The sequence below is a fragment of the Erpetoichthys calabaricus genome, chromosome 9, assembly GCF_900747795.2.
Source record: "Erpetoichthys calabaricus chromosome 9, fErpCal1.3, whole genome shotgun sequence".
Lineage (NCBI taxonomy): Eukaryota > Metazoa > Chordata > Cladistia > Polypteriformes > Polypteridae > Erpetoichthys > Erpetoichthys calabaricus.
In genome coordinates this window covers 11,774,952-11,795,995 of record NC_041402.2, presented here as the reverse complement: position 1 = coordinate 11,795,995, position 21,044 = coordinate 11,774,952, and the positions used below count along the sequence as shown (strand labels likewise).

The 21,044-nt window shown below is 42.4% G+C and overlaps 2 protein-coding genes across 4 annotated transcripts in view; one reads left to right on the top strand and one right to left on the bottom strand.

Moving 5' to 3' along the window:
• The window catches only part of psmb7 (proteasome 20S subunit beta 7), a 103,925-nt gene extending 95,634 nt beyond the window's left edge, over positions 1-8,291 (bottom strand). For both annotated transcript variants that reach the window (XM_028809151.2, XM_028809152.2), the window contains exon 1: positions 8,127-8,291. In XM_028809151.2, the coding sequence (XP_028664984.1) occupies positions 8,127-8,188 (62 nt within the window). In that variant the 5' untranslated portion in view covers positions 8,189-8,291. The remainder of the gene's footprint in view (positions 1-8,126) is intronic.
• A 10,377-nt stretch (positions 8,292-18,668) lies between these two features.
• LOC114657368 (kinesin-like protein KIF14) overlaps positions 18,669-21,044 on the top strand; it is a 206,581-nt gene continuing 204,205 nt past the window's right edge. For both annotated transcript variants that reach the window (XM_028809150.2, XM_028809148.2), the window contains exon 1: positions 18,669-18,874. The gene's annotated coding sequence lies outside the window, so the exon portion shown is untranslated. The remainder of the gene's footprint in view (positions 18,875-21,044) is intronic.

The following is a 21,044-nucleotide window of genomic DNA, read 5'->3' as shown; positions in this document are numbered from 1 at the left end:
TGAGACTCAGCTTCGTGTTTTCGAGTACAAGACAGGGACTCGCATGTCACAACACACACACACACAGTCACAATGCTGTAGTAAACAGTATACTCTCATACGGATGTTAACTATATGAGTGACGGAGTTAAGGCTCTAGAAACTGCAATTAAATACATTGAGCAACAAGAAGAAACTACAGGAATCGACATACAGTGCATCTGAAAAGTATTCATAACGCATCACTTTTTCCACATTTTGTTATGTTACAGCCTTATTCCAAAATGGATTAAATTCATTTTTTTCCTCAGAATTCTACACACAACACCCCATAATGACAACATGAAAAAAGTTTGAGGTTTTTGCAAATTTATTAAAAATAAAAAAACTGAGAAATCCCATGTCCATAAGTATTCACAGCCTTTGCTCAATACTTTGTCGATGCACCTTTGGCAGCAATTCCAGCCTCAAGTCTGTTGAATATGATGCCACAAGCTTGGCACACCTATCCTTGGCCAGTTTCATCCATTCCTCTTTGCAGCACATCTCAAGCTCCATCAGGTTGGATGGGAAGTGTCGGTGCACAGCCATTTTAAGATCTCTCCAGAGATGTTCAATCGGATTCAAGTCTGGGCCACTCGGGGACATTCACAGAGTTGTCCTGAAGCCACTCCTTTGATATCTTCGCTGTGTGCTTAGGGTTGTTGTCCTGCTGAAAGATGAACCGTCACCCCAGTCTGAGGTCAAGAGCGCTCTGGAGCAGGTTTTCATCCAGGATGTCTCTGTACATTGCTGCAGTCATCTTTCCCTTTATCCTGACTAGTCTCCCAGTCCCTGCCGTTGAAAAACATCCCCACAGCATGATGCTGCCACCACCATGCTTCACTGTAGAGATGGTATTGGCCTGGTGATGAGCGGTGCCTGGTTTCCTCCAAATGTGACGCCTGGCATGCACACCAAAGAGTTCAATCTTTGTCTCATCAGACAAGAGAATTGTCTTTCTCATGGTCTGAGAGTCCTTCAGGTGCCTTTTGGCAAACTCCAGGTGGGCTGCCATGTGCCTTTTACTAAGGAGTGGCTTCTGTCTGGCCACTCTACCATACAGGCCTGATTGGTGGATTGCTGCAGAGATGGTTGTCCTTCTGGAAGGTTCTTCTCTCTCCACAGAGGACCTCTGGAGCTCTGACAGATTGACCATCGGGTTCTTGGTCACCTCATTGACTAAGGCCCTTCAACCCCGATCGCTCAGTTTAGATGGCCGGCCAGCTCTAGGAAGAGTCCTGGTGGTTTCGAACTTCTTCCACTTACGGATGATGGAGGCCACTGTGCTCATTGGGACCTTCAAAGCAGCAGAAATTTTTCTGTAACCTTCCCCAGATTTGTGCCTCGAGACAATCCTGTCTCGGAGGTCTACAGACAATTCCTTTGACTTCATGCTTGGTTTGTGCTCTGACATGAACTGTCAACTGTGGGACCTTATATAGACAGGTGTGTGCCTTTCCAAATCATATCCAGTCAACTGAATTTACCACAGGTGGACTCCAGGCTGTGAATACTTATGTACATGTGCTTTCTCAATTTTTTTATTTTTAATAAATTTGCAAAAACCTCAAGTAAATTTTTTTCACGTTGTCATTATGGGGTGTTGTGTGTAGAACTGTGAGGAAAAAAATGAATTTAATCCTGTTTGGAATAAGGCTGTAACATAACAAAATGTGGAAAAAGTGATGTGCTGTGAATACTTTATGGATGCACTATAATGATACTGCAAAGATGGCGAGACTTAACAGCGAAGAAACGGCACTCGTCAGGAAACCAGACTACGATCAAAAATTTCTTTAAATCATCATAGGACGGAACTTTTTAAGTACAGTACATACTGTATTTAACTTCAGACAATTCTGCAACTGTAAGTTCATTTTTTCAGTTATTTTTTTCTGTTTTGTTGTAAAACAGGATTATTAGGTTCGTAATGTGTAAAAGTATAACATAGTTTGACATTTAATAGGCTTTTTCTTAACACCTCCCATTAATCCGACATTTTCGCTTACCCGACATTCTGCCGGCCCGTTTATCCATATTACTAACCGAGAATGCTAAACCGGATGATGGACGCAGGCACATCCGGCAATGGGCCGTAGCTGCAAAAAGACGTACTGCGCAGGCGCAAAAAGAGTCCGCGAGAGTCGGCTGAGGAGCCGAGAAAGGTGGACAAAAGAGGGCGAGAGAGGCGGATGAGGGGCCGCGAGAGGCGCAGGCGCAAAAAGAGTCCGCGAGAGTCGGAGAAAGGCGGACAAAAGAGGGCGACAAAGGCGGATGAGGGGCCGCGAGAGGCGGACAAGACCACAGAAAATAGGAGTGAGCACATACAAAAAGTAGTCACAGAAATGAGGCGCAACAAGCACCAAAAAAAGGAAAAGGCACATAAAAGAGTAGTCAAACGCGGGCAAAGCACGAAACACATTGCACACGAAACTAAACACACCAAAAAAAAAGAATAGACGAGCGCACAACAGCAGGGCACGACCACAGCCCCACCCCACCCCCCACCCTACAGGCACTGGACGGGACGGGACACACACCAAGAGGGGGATTCATCAAGCCCATGGACGACAAAAAAAAAGAACATAAAACCACCCCAAAGACCCTACAAGCAAGGGACGGGACACACACAAAGAGGGGGATTCAAACAAGACACAGGAACACAAAAAGAAAGAAGACGCTCGCGCAACAAGAATCCCCCCCACACATCCATAAGAAGTGACACCCAAAGCCACATATTCTAAAGTGAACGTCAACACCTTCACAATAGACAGCATAGGTGTCGGCATAGGTGGATGTCCTTTCAATAAAGCACTATTAACCGTTCAACTGCAGAAAAGGATACATATTGACAGTGAGTGCGATCCTCCTTATTACTTATCCATTTTTCGCATGCTGAGAAAGAAACAAGTCATGAATACACGGTCACGGGTACAAAACGATTCGCGTGTCAAAGTGCTGCATCGAAAGAAGCACGATTTCAAACCGAAAGAGCTCGCGTATCAGACATACAAAAAAGGGAGCGAAGAGACAGAATAAATGAACGGAGACGTGTGCAAAGCGCAAATGAACTGACAGAAAAAAAAAGCAAGACGCGAAAAGCACAAAGCTCAAATGACCGACATACAAAAACGGACAAGGCTCGATACAAACAATGCACGGCGTAGACTGAAACGGACTTTGCCCGTCGCGGACATCAAGGCCACACACCTGTTAAACGCTTACGCCAGAAGAAACAACTGGCAATACAAATAATGAATTTACACGTTGTTATCAAAAAGGTCAGATTAGACTGCCTCCTTTACATTCATATCCTGAATATCTAAAGAGGCTTCTAACTAACGATGTGCCTGAAAGTAAAAACTTTATGAACTGCATTACATCCTACAATAGTTCATTTGCTTTTGCATCTAGCAGAGTACATATCAGGCCACCAAAAGGCAATGGCCCATACTGCTTTCGCATATGTGGACAAATATTGCATCGCATTGGAACAGTGCAACCTGAAACAAATCAACAACACAAATATGCACAAATCTACATCCTAGATATCAACGCATGAACCTTCCTGAAAACAAACAATGCACGGAGCCTATAATGAGAAACGTCACTCATGTCATAAACAATCACCCATTAACTAAGTCTATAAAAATACTACATGAAGTTGAAAAGGAGGCAAATACAAAAGCAAATGCAGAAGTTATAGCGGCAACTACAATTGCTTTGGTCTTGATAAAGGACAAAGAACAAGATCCAAGACGATACAATCTGCCCGTCGTTAATGAAGTGGCAATTGTCTTTCAAAGTAAAGATGGTGAGCCTCCATTTCACAGAGATATTGTTCTACATTTACGTCCTGATAAGAACAACACACCTACATTCCAACGCATACACATTTGCTTTCCGCTTCTTAATACTTTAAGATAGATAGATAGATAGATAGATAGATACTTTATTAATCCCAATGGGAAATTCACATTCTTCAGCAGCAGCATACTGATACAATAAATAATATTAAATTAAAGAATGATAACAATGCAGGTGAAAAACAGAAAAACAGACAATAACTATGTATAATGTTGAATGTTAACGTTTACCCCTCTGGGTGGAATTAAAGAGTCGCATAGTTTGGGGGAGAAACGATCTCCTCAATCTGTCAGTGGAGCAGGACAGTGACAGCAGTCTGTCGCTGAAGCTGCTCTTCTGTCTGGAGATGATACTATTAAGTGTATCCATGAAAGAATATTTCTCCTACACACTCTCAGTAAGGGACGACTTTAATCCATTACTCAATGCAGGAAAGCTGACTCAACAATACATCGTTGACGTTTATGTTCGAGCGGAATCAAATGATCTGCAGTGGATAAAAAACAACCAGCCTTCACTTAGAGCCGATAAATACAAATCGCTGCTGGACTACATTAATCGGGATGCTGACATCATGGAGCACATTCCAATAAAACATTAATATATGCCAAACACTCTATTTGTTATTTCTATGCGCATCATCCCAAGCTGCACACTATTCTATATCTAATTCATACATCTCACTCTTTGTCATGTCCCAACGCCAGGGGTTGGCGAGCGAAGCGAGCAGGGGGCGGAGCCCCCTAGTGTCGAATAAGCGAGACTCTACTGTATTATTATTACAGTCCATCCATAACTTAAATGAGAACAGAATCTAGAGCTTCATGATGCTCTATTGTCAATTCCCCTACATTAAGTTATTTATGTGCTCACTATATATTTTTTATATTGATTGATATAATATTATCAGTTGCACATATTGAGATAGACTGATGTTTACATGGTTGAGTATTTACTGTTTATTGTCTTTTAAATAATTTTGTTGCAGTATTGCAGTTCAGCGACTAAGCATTTCACTACATATTAGAACAATTTAGACAAGAATAGGCCTTTCAGCCCAACATGGCTTCCCAGTTCTATCCACTTAATTCTTCTCAACCAGCATTAAGTCGAGTTCTGAAGGTTTCCATAGTCCTACTGTCTACTACACTACTTGGTCACTTATTCCATGTTACTGTATTCCCCCTTGTGCTACATACTTTTTTTCCTAATGTTTGTGAGAAATGTTCCCTTAACAAGTTTCCAACTGTGTCCCCATGTGCTTGCCAAACTCATTTTAAAGTCACCATCTCAACCCACTGGATTAATTCCCTTTATAATTTTAAGCACTTCAGTCTCCTCTTCATTTCCTTTTGCTTAAACAGAAAAGGCTCAGCTCTTTCAATCTTCCTTATAATTCATCCCAGGCAGTCCTGGAATCAGCCTAATCGCTCTTCTCTGGACCTTTTCTAGTACTTTTATGACTTGTTTGTAGCCTGGAGACCAAAACTGCATACGGTACTCCAGATGAGGTCTCACCAGTGTGTCATAAAGACTTGAGCAGACCCTCCTGTGACTTGTACTCCGCACATCAAGGTGCTATATAACCGGACATTCTGTTAGCCTTCTTAATGGCATCTGAACACTATCTGGCAGTTGACAGTGACGAGTCCAATACAACTCCTAAGTCCTTCTCATAAGGTGTACTTTCAATTATTAGAACACCCATTGTGTATTCAAACCTAACATTTTTACTTCCTACATGTAACACTTTACATTAAATTTCATCTGACACAAATCTGCCCAGGCCCCTCTGTAATGATTTTTTGGTTTCTAGATTATCTGCCAATCCACCTAGCTTGGTATCATATGCAAACTTAACTAGATTTATATAGATATACATACAAACACACACACACACACACACACACACACAGTCACGTAAGCGAGCCAGCCGCTGTGGTGAAACATCAGAGGCTTCACCTCAGGCTCTGACGTCCAAGGTTCGATCCCCGTTAGTGGAACCAAATGTGCATACATCTGACAAGCCTCAATTAGGGCGAAACACGTGTCATATACTCTTTGTATTATTTGGCAGGTACTGTAGAGCATATAAAATATATAAAAATAGCACCCGTGGGACACCACTCTTAAGATCAGCCAATCCTGATACTGTTCCTTTTCACCATTACCCTCTGCTTCCTGTATCTGAGCCAATTCTGCACCCATCTACACACTATGTTCTGAACTCCCACTTCTTTTAGTTTGATGCCAAACCTCTTGTGTGGCACCTTATGCACTGCTTTCTGAAAGCCAAGATAAATAATAGCATATGGCCCACTTTCATTGTATCCCTTTGTTACCTCCTCACAAAATTCTCTCATGTTAGTAAAACACAATGTCCCTCTTCTGAACCAATGCGAACTGTTAATTGAAACTGCTGTTCTTGCCATGTGTTGCTCGTTCTTATCCTTAATAATTGCTTCCATTAAGCTTACTAGACTATAGTTGCTTGGCACTTTGAATATTGTATGTGACAAATAAATCTCCTTTTTCTGTGGTGAAAAAGGAGCTGAGCCGTAAGGCAAAGCTCTCAATTTACCAGTCGATCTATGTTCCTACCCTCACCTATGGTCATGAGCTATGGGTAGTGACCGAAAGAACGAGATCGCGAATACAAGCGGCTGAAATGAGTTTCCTCCGCAGGGCGTCTGGGCTTTCCCTTAAAGATAGGGTGAGAAGCTCAGTCATCCGGGAGGGGCTCAGAGTAGAGCCGCTGCTCCTCCGCATCGAGAGCAGTCAGATGAGGTGGCTCAGGCATCTGACCAGGATGCCTCCTGGACGCCTCCCTGGTGAGGTGTTCCGGGCACGTCTAACTGGGAGGAGGCCCCGGGGAAGACCCAGGACACGCTGGAGGGACTATGTCTCCCGGCTGGCCTGGGAACGCCTTGGGATTCTCCCGGAAGAGCTAGAAGAAGTGGCCGGGGAGAGGGAAGTCTGGGCATCTCTGCTCAAGCTGCTGCCCCCGCGACCCGACCTCGGATAAGTGGAAGAGGATGGATGGATGGATGGACAAATAAATCTGATTGTATGTGATAGTACTATTTAAATTCATAGACTGAAACTCTTACATGCATGTCCTGCCAACACACATTACCACTCTCTGGCAACATGAAAAAATATAAACAACACCCATTACTGCAATTGAAAAAACATCTTGGGGGGCATTCAAATCTCAGGTTGGCATTTTTTAACCTAAATAGAAATGAAGGAATACTATAGTGCTTAAATGGTATTTTCCAAACAATGTTGTGTCTTTATGTTTGTTCACGTCGTTCAAGAACATATCAACCAATTCATAAAGCTCTTGCTCCATAAATCACAAAACGTTTCTCTGCTTTGATGCGAATTTCGGATGTCCAACACCCAGTCTGTCTGTTTTCCCCATGTCGGTGTTCATTTTTATCCAGGTACTCATCCGACTTCATCAAGTTCTAATACGCGGTTCAGAAAAGGGAACCGTACGAACAGCAGGAAAACTTTATACCTTTGTTTGACAGAACGGTGGAGAGCTTGTACATCTCATTTAAACATTCAACTGTAGCTTCTCCCGCTCTCGCAGGTTCAAAAAATGATCAGCTCTCCTCCGACAACGTTTCTTACCACGGCCAGTGTCTCGTGTGGTTGAATCGATGCCAAAACTAAACGTTATACATATCATTACATCAGATTGGAGTTTACACTGATAAATAAAGCCTTACAAATATGCATGTTGGAAGCGACACTTCTTGAATTCTTGTTCTCACTTTGATACATACACGGTACAAAACATTTAGCACTTTTCAAGTCGCTTTTTAAATTTGAATGATGCGACATCAGCCTGCGGTGTGGCCTGTTGCACAGTAACACAGTTAAAGTACACGCGAACTGATTACCCAAAGAAATTCTGCATTTTCCTTAATTAAAGTCAACACACACTAGTAACGTTTTACTTATAGATGATATCATTTCATTAAGCAGATCTACATACAATTAATCTTCACTTTAATTTTAAAAAGTAAGCAAAAAGAAAAAATAAATAAATACAGGAATTTTCCTGAGTCATTCCACTCCTGGCCTCAAGATGGAATAGCACCGGTGCGGTGTATGTGGCGACTCGTGGCTTCCCTGTTCCTTTTTCTCTTTTATTTTCACTTCTCATAATAGCACCACTCATGCTTATGCCAATTATTTTATACCGGTTGCTGAGCGTCTCTTACCTCTTACAATTTTCGAAACTGAAACCGCCGCACGACTGCTGGCACACTGACAGGGACGCCATCTTTCCGCGCACAATGAGTTTCACGTGCGCGCTCGCGTCCGAGGACCCGGCAATGCCGCTTGTGCGCGCAACCCTTCCACTTCCGGGATCTGTTGAACAGCGCCACAGGAGCGGGGTGGACTAACGAGGATCTCCTGATGCTTCGTTATAACATCTCAAAGGCAGTCGTATAACTGAACAGACAGTTCTGCCTCAAAGAAAAAATTGTGAAAAAAAAGAAACAGGGTATGGATGAAGAAGATGGAAATTAGCGCAAATAGCAATAAATATAAATAACATGGCAAGATGCCTAGGACAAGAAGATATGGAAAAAGATAATCTGATGTGGCGACCCTAATGGCAGCCGAAAGAAGAACAAAAAGAAGAAGCAATAAATATAAGGCGGCCGAGTGGTGTGTACCTTAGGCTCATGGGTTCAAATGCCTTCATTGAAGCCGTCAGTGGGATGTCTTCACAATCTTGTCGCGTTTTCTGGGGTTTTCTCCCACAATCCAGAGACCTGTAGAGTGAATAAAAATAAACCTGCTAAACTAGTCCGATGTGGGTGTGCGTGCCCTATGTGACCGTGGCACACGTTTCAAATTGAATACTGTATGTATGAGGAAAAAATAACCCAGCCACAGAGGGCACATAAACCAGTGCCAGTCCCAAGCCTGGATAATTTGGCAGTATTATGTCAGGAAGGGCATCCAGTGTAAAATTTTGCCAGATCAGTATATGGATAACAATACAGATTTCCACACTGGATTGGTCAACACCTGGGTTAACAATGGCTGCCACCATTACTGCTAGCCAACAGGGTTCTGGGGGAAATTGGGCTACTGTTGGCCGAAGGAGAAGAAGAGGAAGGTGTGTCCGGAGGCAGGAGTAGAGGGGGGAGGTTAGGAGAGTGGAAGTGAGGGTAGGAACTTTGAATGTTGGCAGTATGATTAATAAAGGTAGTTAGATGATATGATGGAGTAAAGGAAGGTTGATATATTGTGTGTGCAAGAGACTAGATGGAAGGGGAGTAAGGCCAAGTGGATCGGAGGCTATTTCAAATTGTTCTACCATGGAGTGTACGGGTAAAGAAATGGGGTATCCTGAAGGAACAGTATGTCAGAAGTGTTATGGATGGCAAAAAGAGTGTCAGAGAGTTGATTATGAAGCTGGAAACTGAAGGTGTGATGCTGAACATTGTTAGTGCATATGCCTTGTGAGTTGGGTGTGTGATGGATGAGAAAGAAGATTTCTGGAGTGAGCTGGATGGAGTGGTGGTGTGTACTCAAGGGAGAGAGAGTGGTGATTGGAGCAGATTTCAATGGAACAGAGGAGACGAGGAGGTGATGGGTAACTATGGTGTCAAGGAGAGGAATGAAGAAGGACAGATGGTAGTGGATTTTGCAAAAAGGATGGACATGGCTGTGGTGAATACAATACAATACAATACAATTTATTTTTGTATAGCCCAAAATCACACAAGAAGTGCCGCAATGGGCTTTAACAGGCCCTGCCTCTTGACAGCCCCCCAGCCTTGACTCTCTAAGAAGACGAGGAAATACTCCCAAAAAAAACCTAGTAGGGAAAAATGGAAGAAACCTTGGGAAAGGCAGTTCAAAGAGAGACCCCTTTCCAGGTAGGTTGGGCGTGCAGTGGGTGTCAAAAGAAGGGGGTCAATACAATACAGTACAATACACAGAACAGAACAAATCCTCAATACAGTATAAAAATAAAAATTTTAGAAGTACGGAGCAGAATTTAACAGTAGATGATATCACATAAGAAGATTTGGATATATTTAGAGTCCTGGAGACCTCATCCATTAAGCTGCCTCCCCCATTTGGCTATTCCACGGGTGAAACAGTGTTGGGTCAGCCAATCCGATGAAAGGACCCCTCCTTCCCACAATTCCTGCGATCCTCCATCAGGGATGACTTTACCTTAGGCAGGCAAAACAACTTGGCAGGTGGGCCGTGGCACCAAGTGCCACATTTGAGTACCGAGAAGAGAAACAGAATAGGTGAGGGTTAGTATCCAATTCTAACTATCATGTTACTTATGTTTTAGTGCTAATGACTAACAACAGAGATGCAGTCTGCACAGTTAATCAGCAGCTCTAGTCAGGGTGTGCTAAACTGAAGTCGTGAGTCTTCAGCCGGGATTTAAAAGCTGAGACCAAAGGGGCATCTCTTATAGTAGCAGGCAGACCAGTCCACAGTTTAGGGGCCTTGTAACTAAAAGCTCGACCTCCCATTGTTATTTTATTAATCCTTGAAATACGTATTTCACGAAGAGGAAGGAACACAGGGTGACGTCCAAGAGTGGAGGAAAATGCACACAGGTGGATTATACTGTATTATATGCATGAGGGTCAATCTGAAGGAGATTGGAGACTGCAGAGTTGTGGCAGGGGAAAGTGTAGTTAAGGCAGCATAGGATGGTGGTCTTTAGTATGACTTTGGAGATTAAGAAGAGGAGGAGAGTGAGGGCAGAGCCAAGGATCAAATGGTGGAAGTTGAAAAAAGGAAGACTGCAAGGTGGAGTTCAGGGAGGAGGTAAGGCAGGCAGTAGGTGGCAATGAAGAGTTACCAGACAGCAGGGTACGTACAGCAGAAGTGATAAGGGAGACAGCTGGAAGGGTGCTTGGTGTGACATCGGGACAGAGGAAGGAGGACAAGGAAACCTGGTGGTGGAATGGGGAAGCACAGCAGAGTATACAGAGGAAGAGGTTAGCAAAGAAGAAGTGGGATAGTCAGAGAGATGAAGAAAGTAGGCAGGAGTACAAGAAGATAAAGTGTAAGGTGAAGAGAGAGGTGGTGAAGGCTAAAGATAAGGCGTATGATGAGTTGTGTGAGAGGTTGGACACTAAGGAGGGAGAAAAACACCTGTACCGATTGGTTAGACAGTGGGACAGAGCTGGGAAAGATGTGCCGCAGGTTAGGGTGATAAAGTATAAAGATGGAAGCATACTCACAAGCGAGGAGAGTGTGTTGAGAGGATGGAAAGAGTACTTTCAGAGGCTGATGAATGAAGAGAATGAGAGAGAGAGAAGGTTGGATAATGTGGACATAGTAAATCAGGAAGTGCAATGGGTTAGCAAGGAGGAAGTAAGGACAGCTATGAAAAATGGTCCAGATAACATACCTGTGGAAGCAAGGCGGTGTTTAGGAGAGATGGCAGTGGAGTTTTTAACCAGATTGTTTAATTCAATCATGGAAAGTGAGAGGATGCCTGGTACCGATTTTTTAGAATAAGGGTGCTATACAGAACTGTAGTAACTACAGAGAGATAAAATTAATGAGCCACAGCATGAAGTTATGGGAAAGAGTAGTGGAAGCTCTGTTAAGAAGAAAGGTGATGATTAGTGAGTAGTTTCATGCTGGGAAAGAGCACCACAGAAGCAATGTTTGCTGTAAGGGTGTTGATGGAGAAGTATTGAAAAGGCCAGAAGGAGCTGAATTGTGTCTTTGTGGACCTGGAGAAAGCATATGACAGGGTGCCTAGAGAGGAGTTGTGGTATTGTATGAGGAAGTCGGGAGTGGCAGAGAAGTATGTAAGAGTTGTACAGCATATGTACGAGGGAAGTGTGAAAGTAGTGAGGTCTGCTGTAGGAGTGACGGATACCTTTAAAGTTTAGGTGGGATTACATCAAGGTTCAGCTCTGAGCTCTTTTTTATTTGCAATGGTGATGGACAGGTTGATAGATGAGATTAGACAGGAGTCCCTATGCACTATGATGTTTATGTATGACATTGTGATCTGTAAAGAGTGTAGGGAGCAGGTTGAGAAGGCCCTGGGGAAGTGGCTCTAGAAAGGAGGGGAGAGGAGAGGAGTGAAGGTTAGTAAGGCCAAGATAGAATACATGTGAGTGAATGAGAGGAAGGTCAGAAGAATGGTGAGGATGCAGGGAGTAGAGTTGGCGAAGGTGGATGAGTTTAAATACCTGGTATCAGCAGTACAGAGTAACTGGGAGTGTGGAAGAGAGGTGAAGAAGAGAGTGCAGGAAGGGTGGAATGGGTGGAAAAGACTGTCAGGAGTGATTTGTGACAGACGGGTATCAGCAAGAGTGAAAGGGAAGGTCTACCAGGTATGTCAGGAAAAGAATGCTGAGGATGGAACTGCCAGGCAAGAAGAAAAGAGGAAGGCCAAAGAGGAGGGAGAACACGAAGGCAGTCAATGTGGTAGAAAATTATGTAAAAGTCAGGGATAGATGGAGACGAATGATCAGCTGTGGTGACTCCTAAATGGGAGCAGTCAAGAGAAGAAGACTTTTGAGGTTTTTGAAATTATGATTTATACTTCTACAGTTAAAAATTTAAAATCCACCAAAAATACTAATTCATTGCATGACTTACTCTGAGGCAACATTAAAATCATGGGAAAGTAAGAGGTACAAAGCATCACTGGGCCTGTGAGGGACTTCCTGAATTTACACAGCCAGCCATTAACCCATATTGGGCCACTAGGGGAACTTTTCTAAGGGTCCTCTTATAATAGCCTCTCACATTAAGCCAGTGTGATATTTAATTGGGGTTTCCCAAACCCACACTGTCCAACATCTCCCCACAGGGTATCACTCTGTGTGTGTTTGCTGGGTAGTTTCTGACTTTTTAATGTGAGTAACACAGTGAATTAGTATTTTGATGGGTTTTAGAATTTGATCTCAGAAGTATAAATAACAATTTGAATGCATAATGAAAGGAAAAAAAGCAGGACTAACATCAATAAATGCAAAGGCAATTTGCGTTTTATAAGATTAAACAGTTTAAAGCCACATTAGCATTGTGTTTTTTATTCCTTTTTTATTAATAAATTAGAAATCTTTCTAATTTAAAATAATTGAAATGATAAAAAAAACACTAAAAAAAGTTTCAAGAAAAGAACCAGTAAGGGGTGGTGCAGTGCTAGTGCTGCTGCCTCACAGTAAGGAGACTGGAGTTCATGTCCGGGGTCATCCTTGTGTATGTTTTCCGTGTGCCCATGTTGGTTTCCTCAGGGTGCTCCTTTTTCCCCCCCAAAGTCCAAAATCATGCAGGTTAGCTGGATATGATGATGCTCCATTGGTCCTTTGCTCAGTGAGTGAGTGAGTGAGTGTGTTTGTTCACCCTACACTCTTAAAATTGTGGTTCTTTAATGGCACTATAAGGTTCTTTACTGGGTTTTGTGGTTCCTCATAGAGCCACTGCTTGACCAAGCACCATTTCATTCTGGAATAGGTTCTTTGCATATAAAGTTGGCTCTTTGCCCTTTGGAAAAGCTTCCTAATATGTAGAAAAAAAGAAACAAAACATTTAACATATGGGATTCTACTTCTGCGGTGGGCTGGCACCCTGCCTAGGATTTGTTCCTGCCTTGCGCCAAGTGTTGGCTGGGATTGGCTCCAGCAGACCCCCTTGACCCTGTGTTATGATATAGCGGGTTGGATAATGGATGGATGGATAGATGGATTCTACTTAGCAGGACACTAACAGATTGAGAAAACCTGGACATAGCTCGTGTACGTGTACATCACTGTACATGTGCAGCAAGAGTCCTTTTAAAATCATGACTCATTGCTTTTTCATAGATCTGTTAACATCTGTTCAGGGTTATTTGCTGTATTCAGGGTTGGATTAAGACATTTAGAGGACCTAAGCACGTAGTGGCTCCATACCTATCTAACTCAAAATATAAGCAGTCATAAACATCCATCCATTTTCCAACCCATTATATATCCTAACTACAGGGTCACGGGGGGTCTGCCGGAGCCAATCCCAGCCAACATAGAGCACAAGGCAGGAAACAAACCCCGGGCAGGGCATCAGCCCACCGCAACAGTCATAAACAATAAAATAAAATTTTATTTTTTGAAAATGATCATATCTCAGGCAAAGATGCACTGCACTCACTCTTAGATAGATAGATAGATAGATAGATAGATAGATAGATAGATAGATAGATAGATAGATAGATAGATAGATAGATACTTTATTAATCTCAAGGGGAAATTCACATACTCCAGCAGCAGAAAACTGATAAAGAACAATTTTAAATTAAAGATATTTTTAATCCTGCGGTGGGTTGGCACCCTGCCCAGGATTGGTTCCTGCCTTGTGCCCTGTGTTAGCTGGGATTGGCTCCAGCAGACCCCCGTGACCCTGTGTTCGGATTCAGCGGGTTGGAAAATGGATGGATGGATATTTTTAATATAAAACTTAGTGGATGACTGAAAGGGATAGACGACATGACCAAGACGAGAACAATCACGTGAGCCTCAGTGGACCATGTGGCAGTTACCAGATTCTAATTTTGTTGTATTCCCAACATTAATATATATCATTAACCTCTGTTATTACTATTTCATTATCTATCTATCTATCTATCTATCTATCTATCTATCTATCTATCTATCTATCTATCTATCTATCTATCTATCTATCTATCTATCTATCTATCTATCTATCTAGTGGAGTGGTGGCCCTGAGGCTACAGAGGTCTGCACTGGCAATCGGAAGGTTGCCAGTTCAAATCCCGTAAATGCCAAAAGAGACTCTACTCTGTTCGGCCCTTGAGCAAGGCCCTCAACTTGCAATTGCTGAGCGCTTTGAGTAGTGAGAAAAGTGCTATATAAATGCAAAGAATTATTATCTATCTATCTATCTATCTATCTATCTATCTATCTATCTATCTATCTATCTATCTATCTATCTATCTATCTATCTATCTATCTATCTATCTATCTATCTATCTATCTATCTATCTATCTACCTAAAAATAACAAGAATTTTTTGCTGGAGGGGCATTAGCTCCGACGTACTCTGGTAGGTGCGTGTACTAGACTGCCCTCTGCATCATTTGGCCAAGCAGCATCCTTGAAGTGCTCAAGCTATTGTGTGGTGCAGTGTGGAGAAAGCAACCTGAATTGTGGCGATCAGGTGAGTGGCTTCTGCATCACGACACACAGCATTGAGTGTGCAATAGTTTCTCATGAAAAACGGGATGACAACAGTTTCCCTCCCCTCTACGCCCCGGATCTTGCACTCTGCAAATTTTTTCTTACTTCCAAGATTGAAGAGGGACCTTAAAGGAAAGAACAACAGAGGGACTGAAGGCTATCACTTTGCAAGAGTTTCAGAACAGTTTTGAACAATGGAAAAAGCGGTGGGGCAAGTGTATTGTGTCTCAGGGAGAGTATTTTGAGGGTGATTAAGTTTTGGAAATGTTCTGAGAAATATACAATTTTTAAAAAAGAAAGTCTTATTATTTTTGGGTCCCCTCTAATATATGTGTATGTGTGTGTGTGTGTGTGTATGTGTGTGACCACCAGGGGGCACACTGCTCCCCGAACACAACAGACACCAGAAGAAGTCTCACTACAACAGCCTTTTTTTCAACTGTGGGAAACGTTTCCCAGGTTTCCCACCAATTTAGCACAGTACAAAGTCCTAGTAAAACAGAAAAGCACTTTCTTTCTTTGTCTCTCTTTCCACCTCCATTCCTCCTGGCAAGCTTCATCTCCCTTCCTCCCAAATCTGTCACCTTGAATAGAGTGAGGCGGCTCCTTTTATAGGGCACCCAGAAGGGCTGCAGGTGACCCGTAATATCCTTCCGGGCCCCAACAAGATTGAGATTTCATGCTCCAAACCTGTTAATCCGTAGCAAGCTTGGGGGACTGCCCTCTGTTGTTCCGGGGAAGGTACTGCCCTGTACAACTTCCTTCCCCTTGTCCTTTCCTTCAGAAAGTGTCCTGGCCAGATAAGAGTCCTAGCTGTCCAGTGCAATATATATGTATGTAATTTTTTCATTTAATGAGGGAGCCCCTATCTGTAGAACCTGGTCCAGCTGCACCATTTGCAGGTTTGCATCATAAGGTCCATGGTAAAATTTCCGTGGTACTCACCTTCCTGTAGGGTGGAGTGGTGGCTCTGAGGGAATCAGTGCTGGCAATCGGAAGGTTGCCAGTTCAAATCCCATAAATACTAAAGGTGACTCTACTCCGCTAGGCCATTGCAAAAGGCCCTTAACCTGCAATTGCTTCGTCCTGGGTATGACGTTAATTTTCATCCAGCCATGCAAGTAGGTCCTCCAACTTAGAGGGAAAACTTGGGAGTTGGTGGCAGGATTGGCACTCCAGCCACCGTAAAAAAACTCACAATATTCAAGTTTGTCCGATGTTGTCTTTAATTAGTTGTGTTAGTGAATTAAAGGAGTGGATGGATGAGAACTACTTGTCTTTAAACACAGATAAAACAGAGATGTTAATTATTGGAAGGAATGATGCTGATTGCAACAATATTTTTTCATCCTTTAACTCAGTTGGAATCCCCATTAATTTTACTGAATCAGCCCGCAATCTATGAGTTACCTTTGACTCTAGCATGTCATTTAAAGTGCATATTACAAAGTTGTCCAAATCATGTTTCTTCCATCTTAAAAATGTTGGGAAATGAAGGCACTTTCTAAATAAACAGGATTCTGAGAAATTAATTCATGCATTTATGTCTAGTAGGATTGACTACTGCAATGCGGTGTTCACTGGATGTTCAAACTGTTCTTTATACAGCCTCCAGTTAATCCAAAATGCTGCTGTGAGAATAATTACAAGAACAAGAAAATACGAACACATAACCCCAGTGCTCGAGTCCTTACACTGGCTCCCGGTTAAGTTTAGGGCAGATTTCAAAATCCTCCTTTTAACATATAAAGCCTTAAATGGCCGAGGTACGGCTTACTTGTTTGAACTTATCATGACTTACAAACCTGAGTGCACATTAAGATCTCAAGATGCCGGTCTGCTTATGATTCCAAGGATTAATAAAATAACAGTGGGAGGTCGAGCTTTTAGTTACAGGACCCTCTAAACTGTGGAGTGGTCTGCCTGCTACTATAAGAGATGCCCCTTCGGTCTCAGCTTTTAAATCCCAGCTGAAGACTCACAACTTCAGTTTAGCACACCCTGACTAGAGCTGCTGATTAACTGTGCAGACTGCATCTCTGTTGTTAGTCATTAGTGCTAAAACATAAGTAATGTGATAGTTAGAATTTGTTACTAACACTCACCTATTCTGTTTCTCTTCTCGGTACTCAAATGTGGCACTTGTTGCCCACTGCCCACCTGCCAAGTTGTTTTGCCTCCCTAAGGTAAAGTCATCTCTGATGGAGGATCGTAGCAATCATCGGGTAGAGGGGTCCTGTCATCGGATTGGCTGGCTCAGCAGTGGCCAAATGGGGGAGGCAGCTTGATGGCTGAGGTCTCCAGGACTCTGAACAAATCCAAATCGTATTATGGGATATCATCTACTGTTGATCCTGCGGTGGGTTGGCACCCTGCCCAGGATTGATTCCTGCCTTGTGCCCTGTGTTGGCTGGGATTGGCTCCAGCAGACTCCCGTGACCCTGTGTTCGGATTCAGTGGGTTGGATAATGGATGGATGGATGGATCTACTGTTGAATTCTGCTCCGTACTTGTAAAACTTCTGTTGCACTATTATACTGTATTTAGGATGACTTGTGTTCTGCTCTGTGTATTGTGTTGTATTGACCCCCTTCTTTTTGACACCCACTGCACACCCAACCTACCTGGAAAGGGGTCTCATTTTGAACTGCCTTTCCTAAGGTTTCTTCCATTTTTTTCCCTACATGGGTTTTTTTTTTTTTTTTGGGGGGGGGGGGGGGGGAGTTTTTCCTTGTCTTCTTAGAGAGTTAAGGCTGGGGGCTGTCAAAAGGCAGGGCCTGTTAAAACCCATTGCAGCACTTCTGGTGTGATTTTGGGCTATACAAAAAGAAATTGTATTGTATTGTATATTTGCCCACACTGGACCAGTACTTTGGAGCCAATGTTGCCCTGATGTGCAAATCTCAAGTGGGTCATTGTGAGCTGCCCACTATAGACTAACATGTTTGCCCACAGGGCTTACTTTGGCCCATTGTCAGTTTGTTTGCTGGGCTGAATTCATAAAGTGGAAACAACCATCCATCCATCCATTTTCCAACCCGCTGAATCCAAACACAGGGTCACGGGGGTCTGCTGGAGCCAATCCCAGCCAACACAGGGTGCCAGCCCACCGCAGTAAAGTGGAAACAGTCGTATTGTTTTATGATAAGCGCACTCAGGTGAGCGCAGCCTTAACTCTTTTGAAAGGACCGTCCGATCCGCAGGCTGCAACGGCGCGCACTTGAATTTGAAGAAGTGGCGGAGCCAGTAAAGCCTCCCACAGCCCTGACGACCGTAATTAACAAGTTCCGATTATTGTTAGTGCTGCAAGCAGTAAGGGACATTGATACCCGTTTTTTACTAATTGATTGTATCGCTAATTAATTTTTCGAATTCACTTATCCCGTTATTGTTTCACGGAGAGCCGGAGGATATTAAAGCAGAGTCATTTTTTTCCTGTCGATAAAAGTGAAAGCAAAATATATATATATATATATGTATGTTTTGCTGATAACGATCGACCCATTTTTTTTCTTTTATCATGATTTATTATAGTTTGCTAATTGAATAAACGGGGTAATTGATAAATAGAGAACAGAGAACGGCGGCCGTCTCGATAAGCCGCGATTTCTTTAGCCGAAGGTGTTTAATTGGAAGCTAGAAGCTGCGCGGACTATTATTTGACTGTTATATTGAATTTTTATTTAATATATTGGGTTTTGTATTCTCGACGGAAGTTTTTTCCTTCACATTTTTTTAAGCGTGAAGTGCTGTGCCTGCCCTGCAGTGAAAAGGTAATGGATTCTCATGTGCTCACATTTGATTTTTTAGCTTAGATTGGAGTGTAAGACGAATATTTTGTAGTTTTTGCATTACCTTTAATTATGAAAGACGGCGGTGATTGAAATAATTCGAAGGATTAGAGTCGTAAGGTAGTTTTTAATGTTTACCGAGGGTCTAACCAAGAATGAATTTCGTCGGGGAAGCGACGCATTTTTAATAGATGAGTTGAAGCGGTGACAACGTCGGTGGGGTCGATCTTGCATGTTTTTATATTGGTCTCACAACCCCGAGTGAATGAGTTTAAGGTCGTGCATAATGTCTGGGCAGTTTGCGTGTCCTCCCTTTTTCTCTTGGAATCTTTCTCCTGGAACAATCTCTTTAAAATGAAGGTTCCTGAGCAGTAGTTCGAAATGATGATACATAGGGGAACCACTTCTGGTTCCAAAAAGACCCATCCACATGAAGACTGCAGGAAGAACCTTTATTTTATTTAGATCTGTAACCGGCACTGAACTAGATTTGTTCAAAAAAAGGGGTTATGATAACTATAGCTACATCTCGCTGTAAAAAAAAATAAAATCACTCCTGTAACATATTAAAATTTCTTTTTAACTGTAATAGTGGAGTGTTGTACCGTTTTAGACGTTTAGCTATTATAGATGCAATGAAGTCAAGCACAATGACACCTTTTATTGGCTAACTGAAAAGATGACAATATGCAACTCTCCAGGCAAGATGGTCCTGATCTCCCTTGAAAGCTTGCATGTTGTCATCTTTTTAGTTAGCCCAGGGGTGTCCAACTCCAGTCCTGGTGGGCCACTGTGGCTGTAGGTTTTCATTCTAACCATCTTAATTAGTGAGCTGTTTTTGCTGCTGATTAACTTGTTCTGCCTTCTTTTTAATTGAGGTGACTCAGACCCCTTGGTTGTTTAATTTTTCCTTAATAAGCAGCTGAACGATAATGAGACACACAACATGACCAGCTCACCTGAAAATTGAAGAAAGGTAACGGTCTCGGTCATGTTGGTCTGCTCAGGTCACCTTGACGGTGGTCCTAGAAAAAACAGAAAATCGACAGTCTGCTGTGGCAGAATAAGAGCAGCAACAAGTCGTGATATTCAATAATGGCTTTAACTAACAGCAAAAATTGGCTTCTCATTAAGAGATTGGTTGGGGTGAAATTTTCTGGAGTTTGATGTTCCAGTTTAGCAGGTCATCTGTTGGCCAGTTTCACATCTCATTTCCTTTTGGCTTTTATTTAATGAAGAAACAAATCAATTTAGAGGACTGAATCCTTAAAAACAGGGCAAATAAAATGAAGGGGAAAAGGAGTTAATTAGGAATGAAAGCTGGGCACTGATTAGGAAAAGGGTTAGAATGAAACGCTTCAGCACACCAGGACTGTTGTTGGACACCCCTGAATTAGCCAATAGAAGGTGTCATTTTTGCTTGACTTCTCGTTACAGGAGTTAACTGTAATTTTTTTACAATAAAATGCTGTAATGAACAATCCATCATTTGTCATAAGACGGCATATTTCTGTAAACTTGTTTGGACTCGTCTGCCTTGCATTGTGGGACATTTTCAGTTAGTGCATTTGCATAGCATTTCACTTATTTGTGTGGTAAGATCCGGGCTGGTGCCAGATTATTTTGAACCCTAGGCCAAATTTATTAGTGTGCCAACCTACTGTTTGGTAGCAAACCAGTGTGGCTGTGCCCTAGGAAAATACCTAATTCACCTTGATGGTGGCGCCAGCCATGGGTAAAGACGACAGTTAAACAATGAAATCCTGGCTACCGGGATACTGATGGAGACTTGTATAATATACAAACCTTACAAAGTTGAGAACCAGAGACATAAGGAATAAATAACTAAATGGTGAGGTGGACAGGAGAGTTTAGGATCCTTCAAACTTCAAAAATTTGATGTAAATTGTGAGGAAAATGTTTATCTATCTGTAATATAATCCTGTAAAATTCATTACATTAATTATGCATTTTCATGGTCACAGATCTGTAATACACTAAATGATTAGTGCATTTATTTAAAAGCATTATTTTAAGGAGTGTCTATCAATGAATTATTTCATGGTGCTAGACTGTTTGTGAATAATTGTATTCCTATAAAATCACAATGGCACAGCTAAATTTGCATAAAGTTACCCTATTTACATAAACC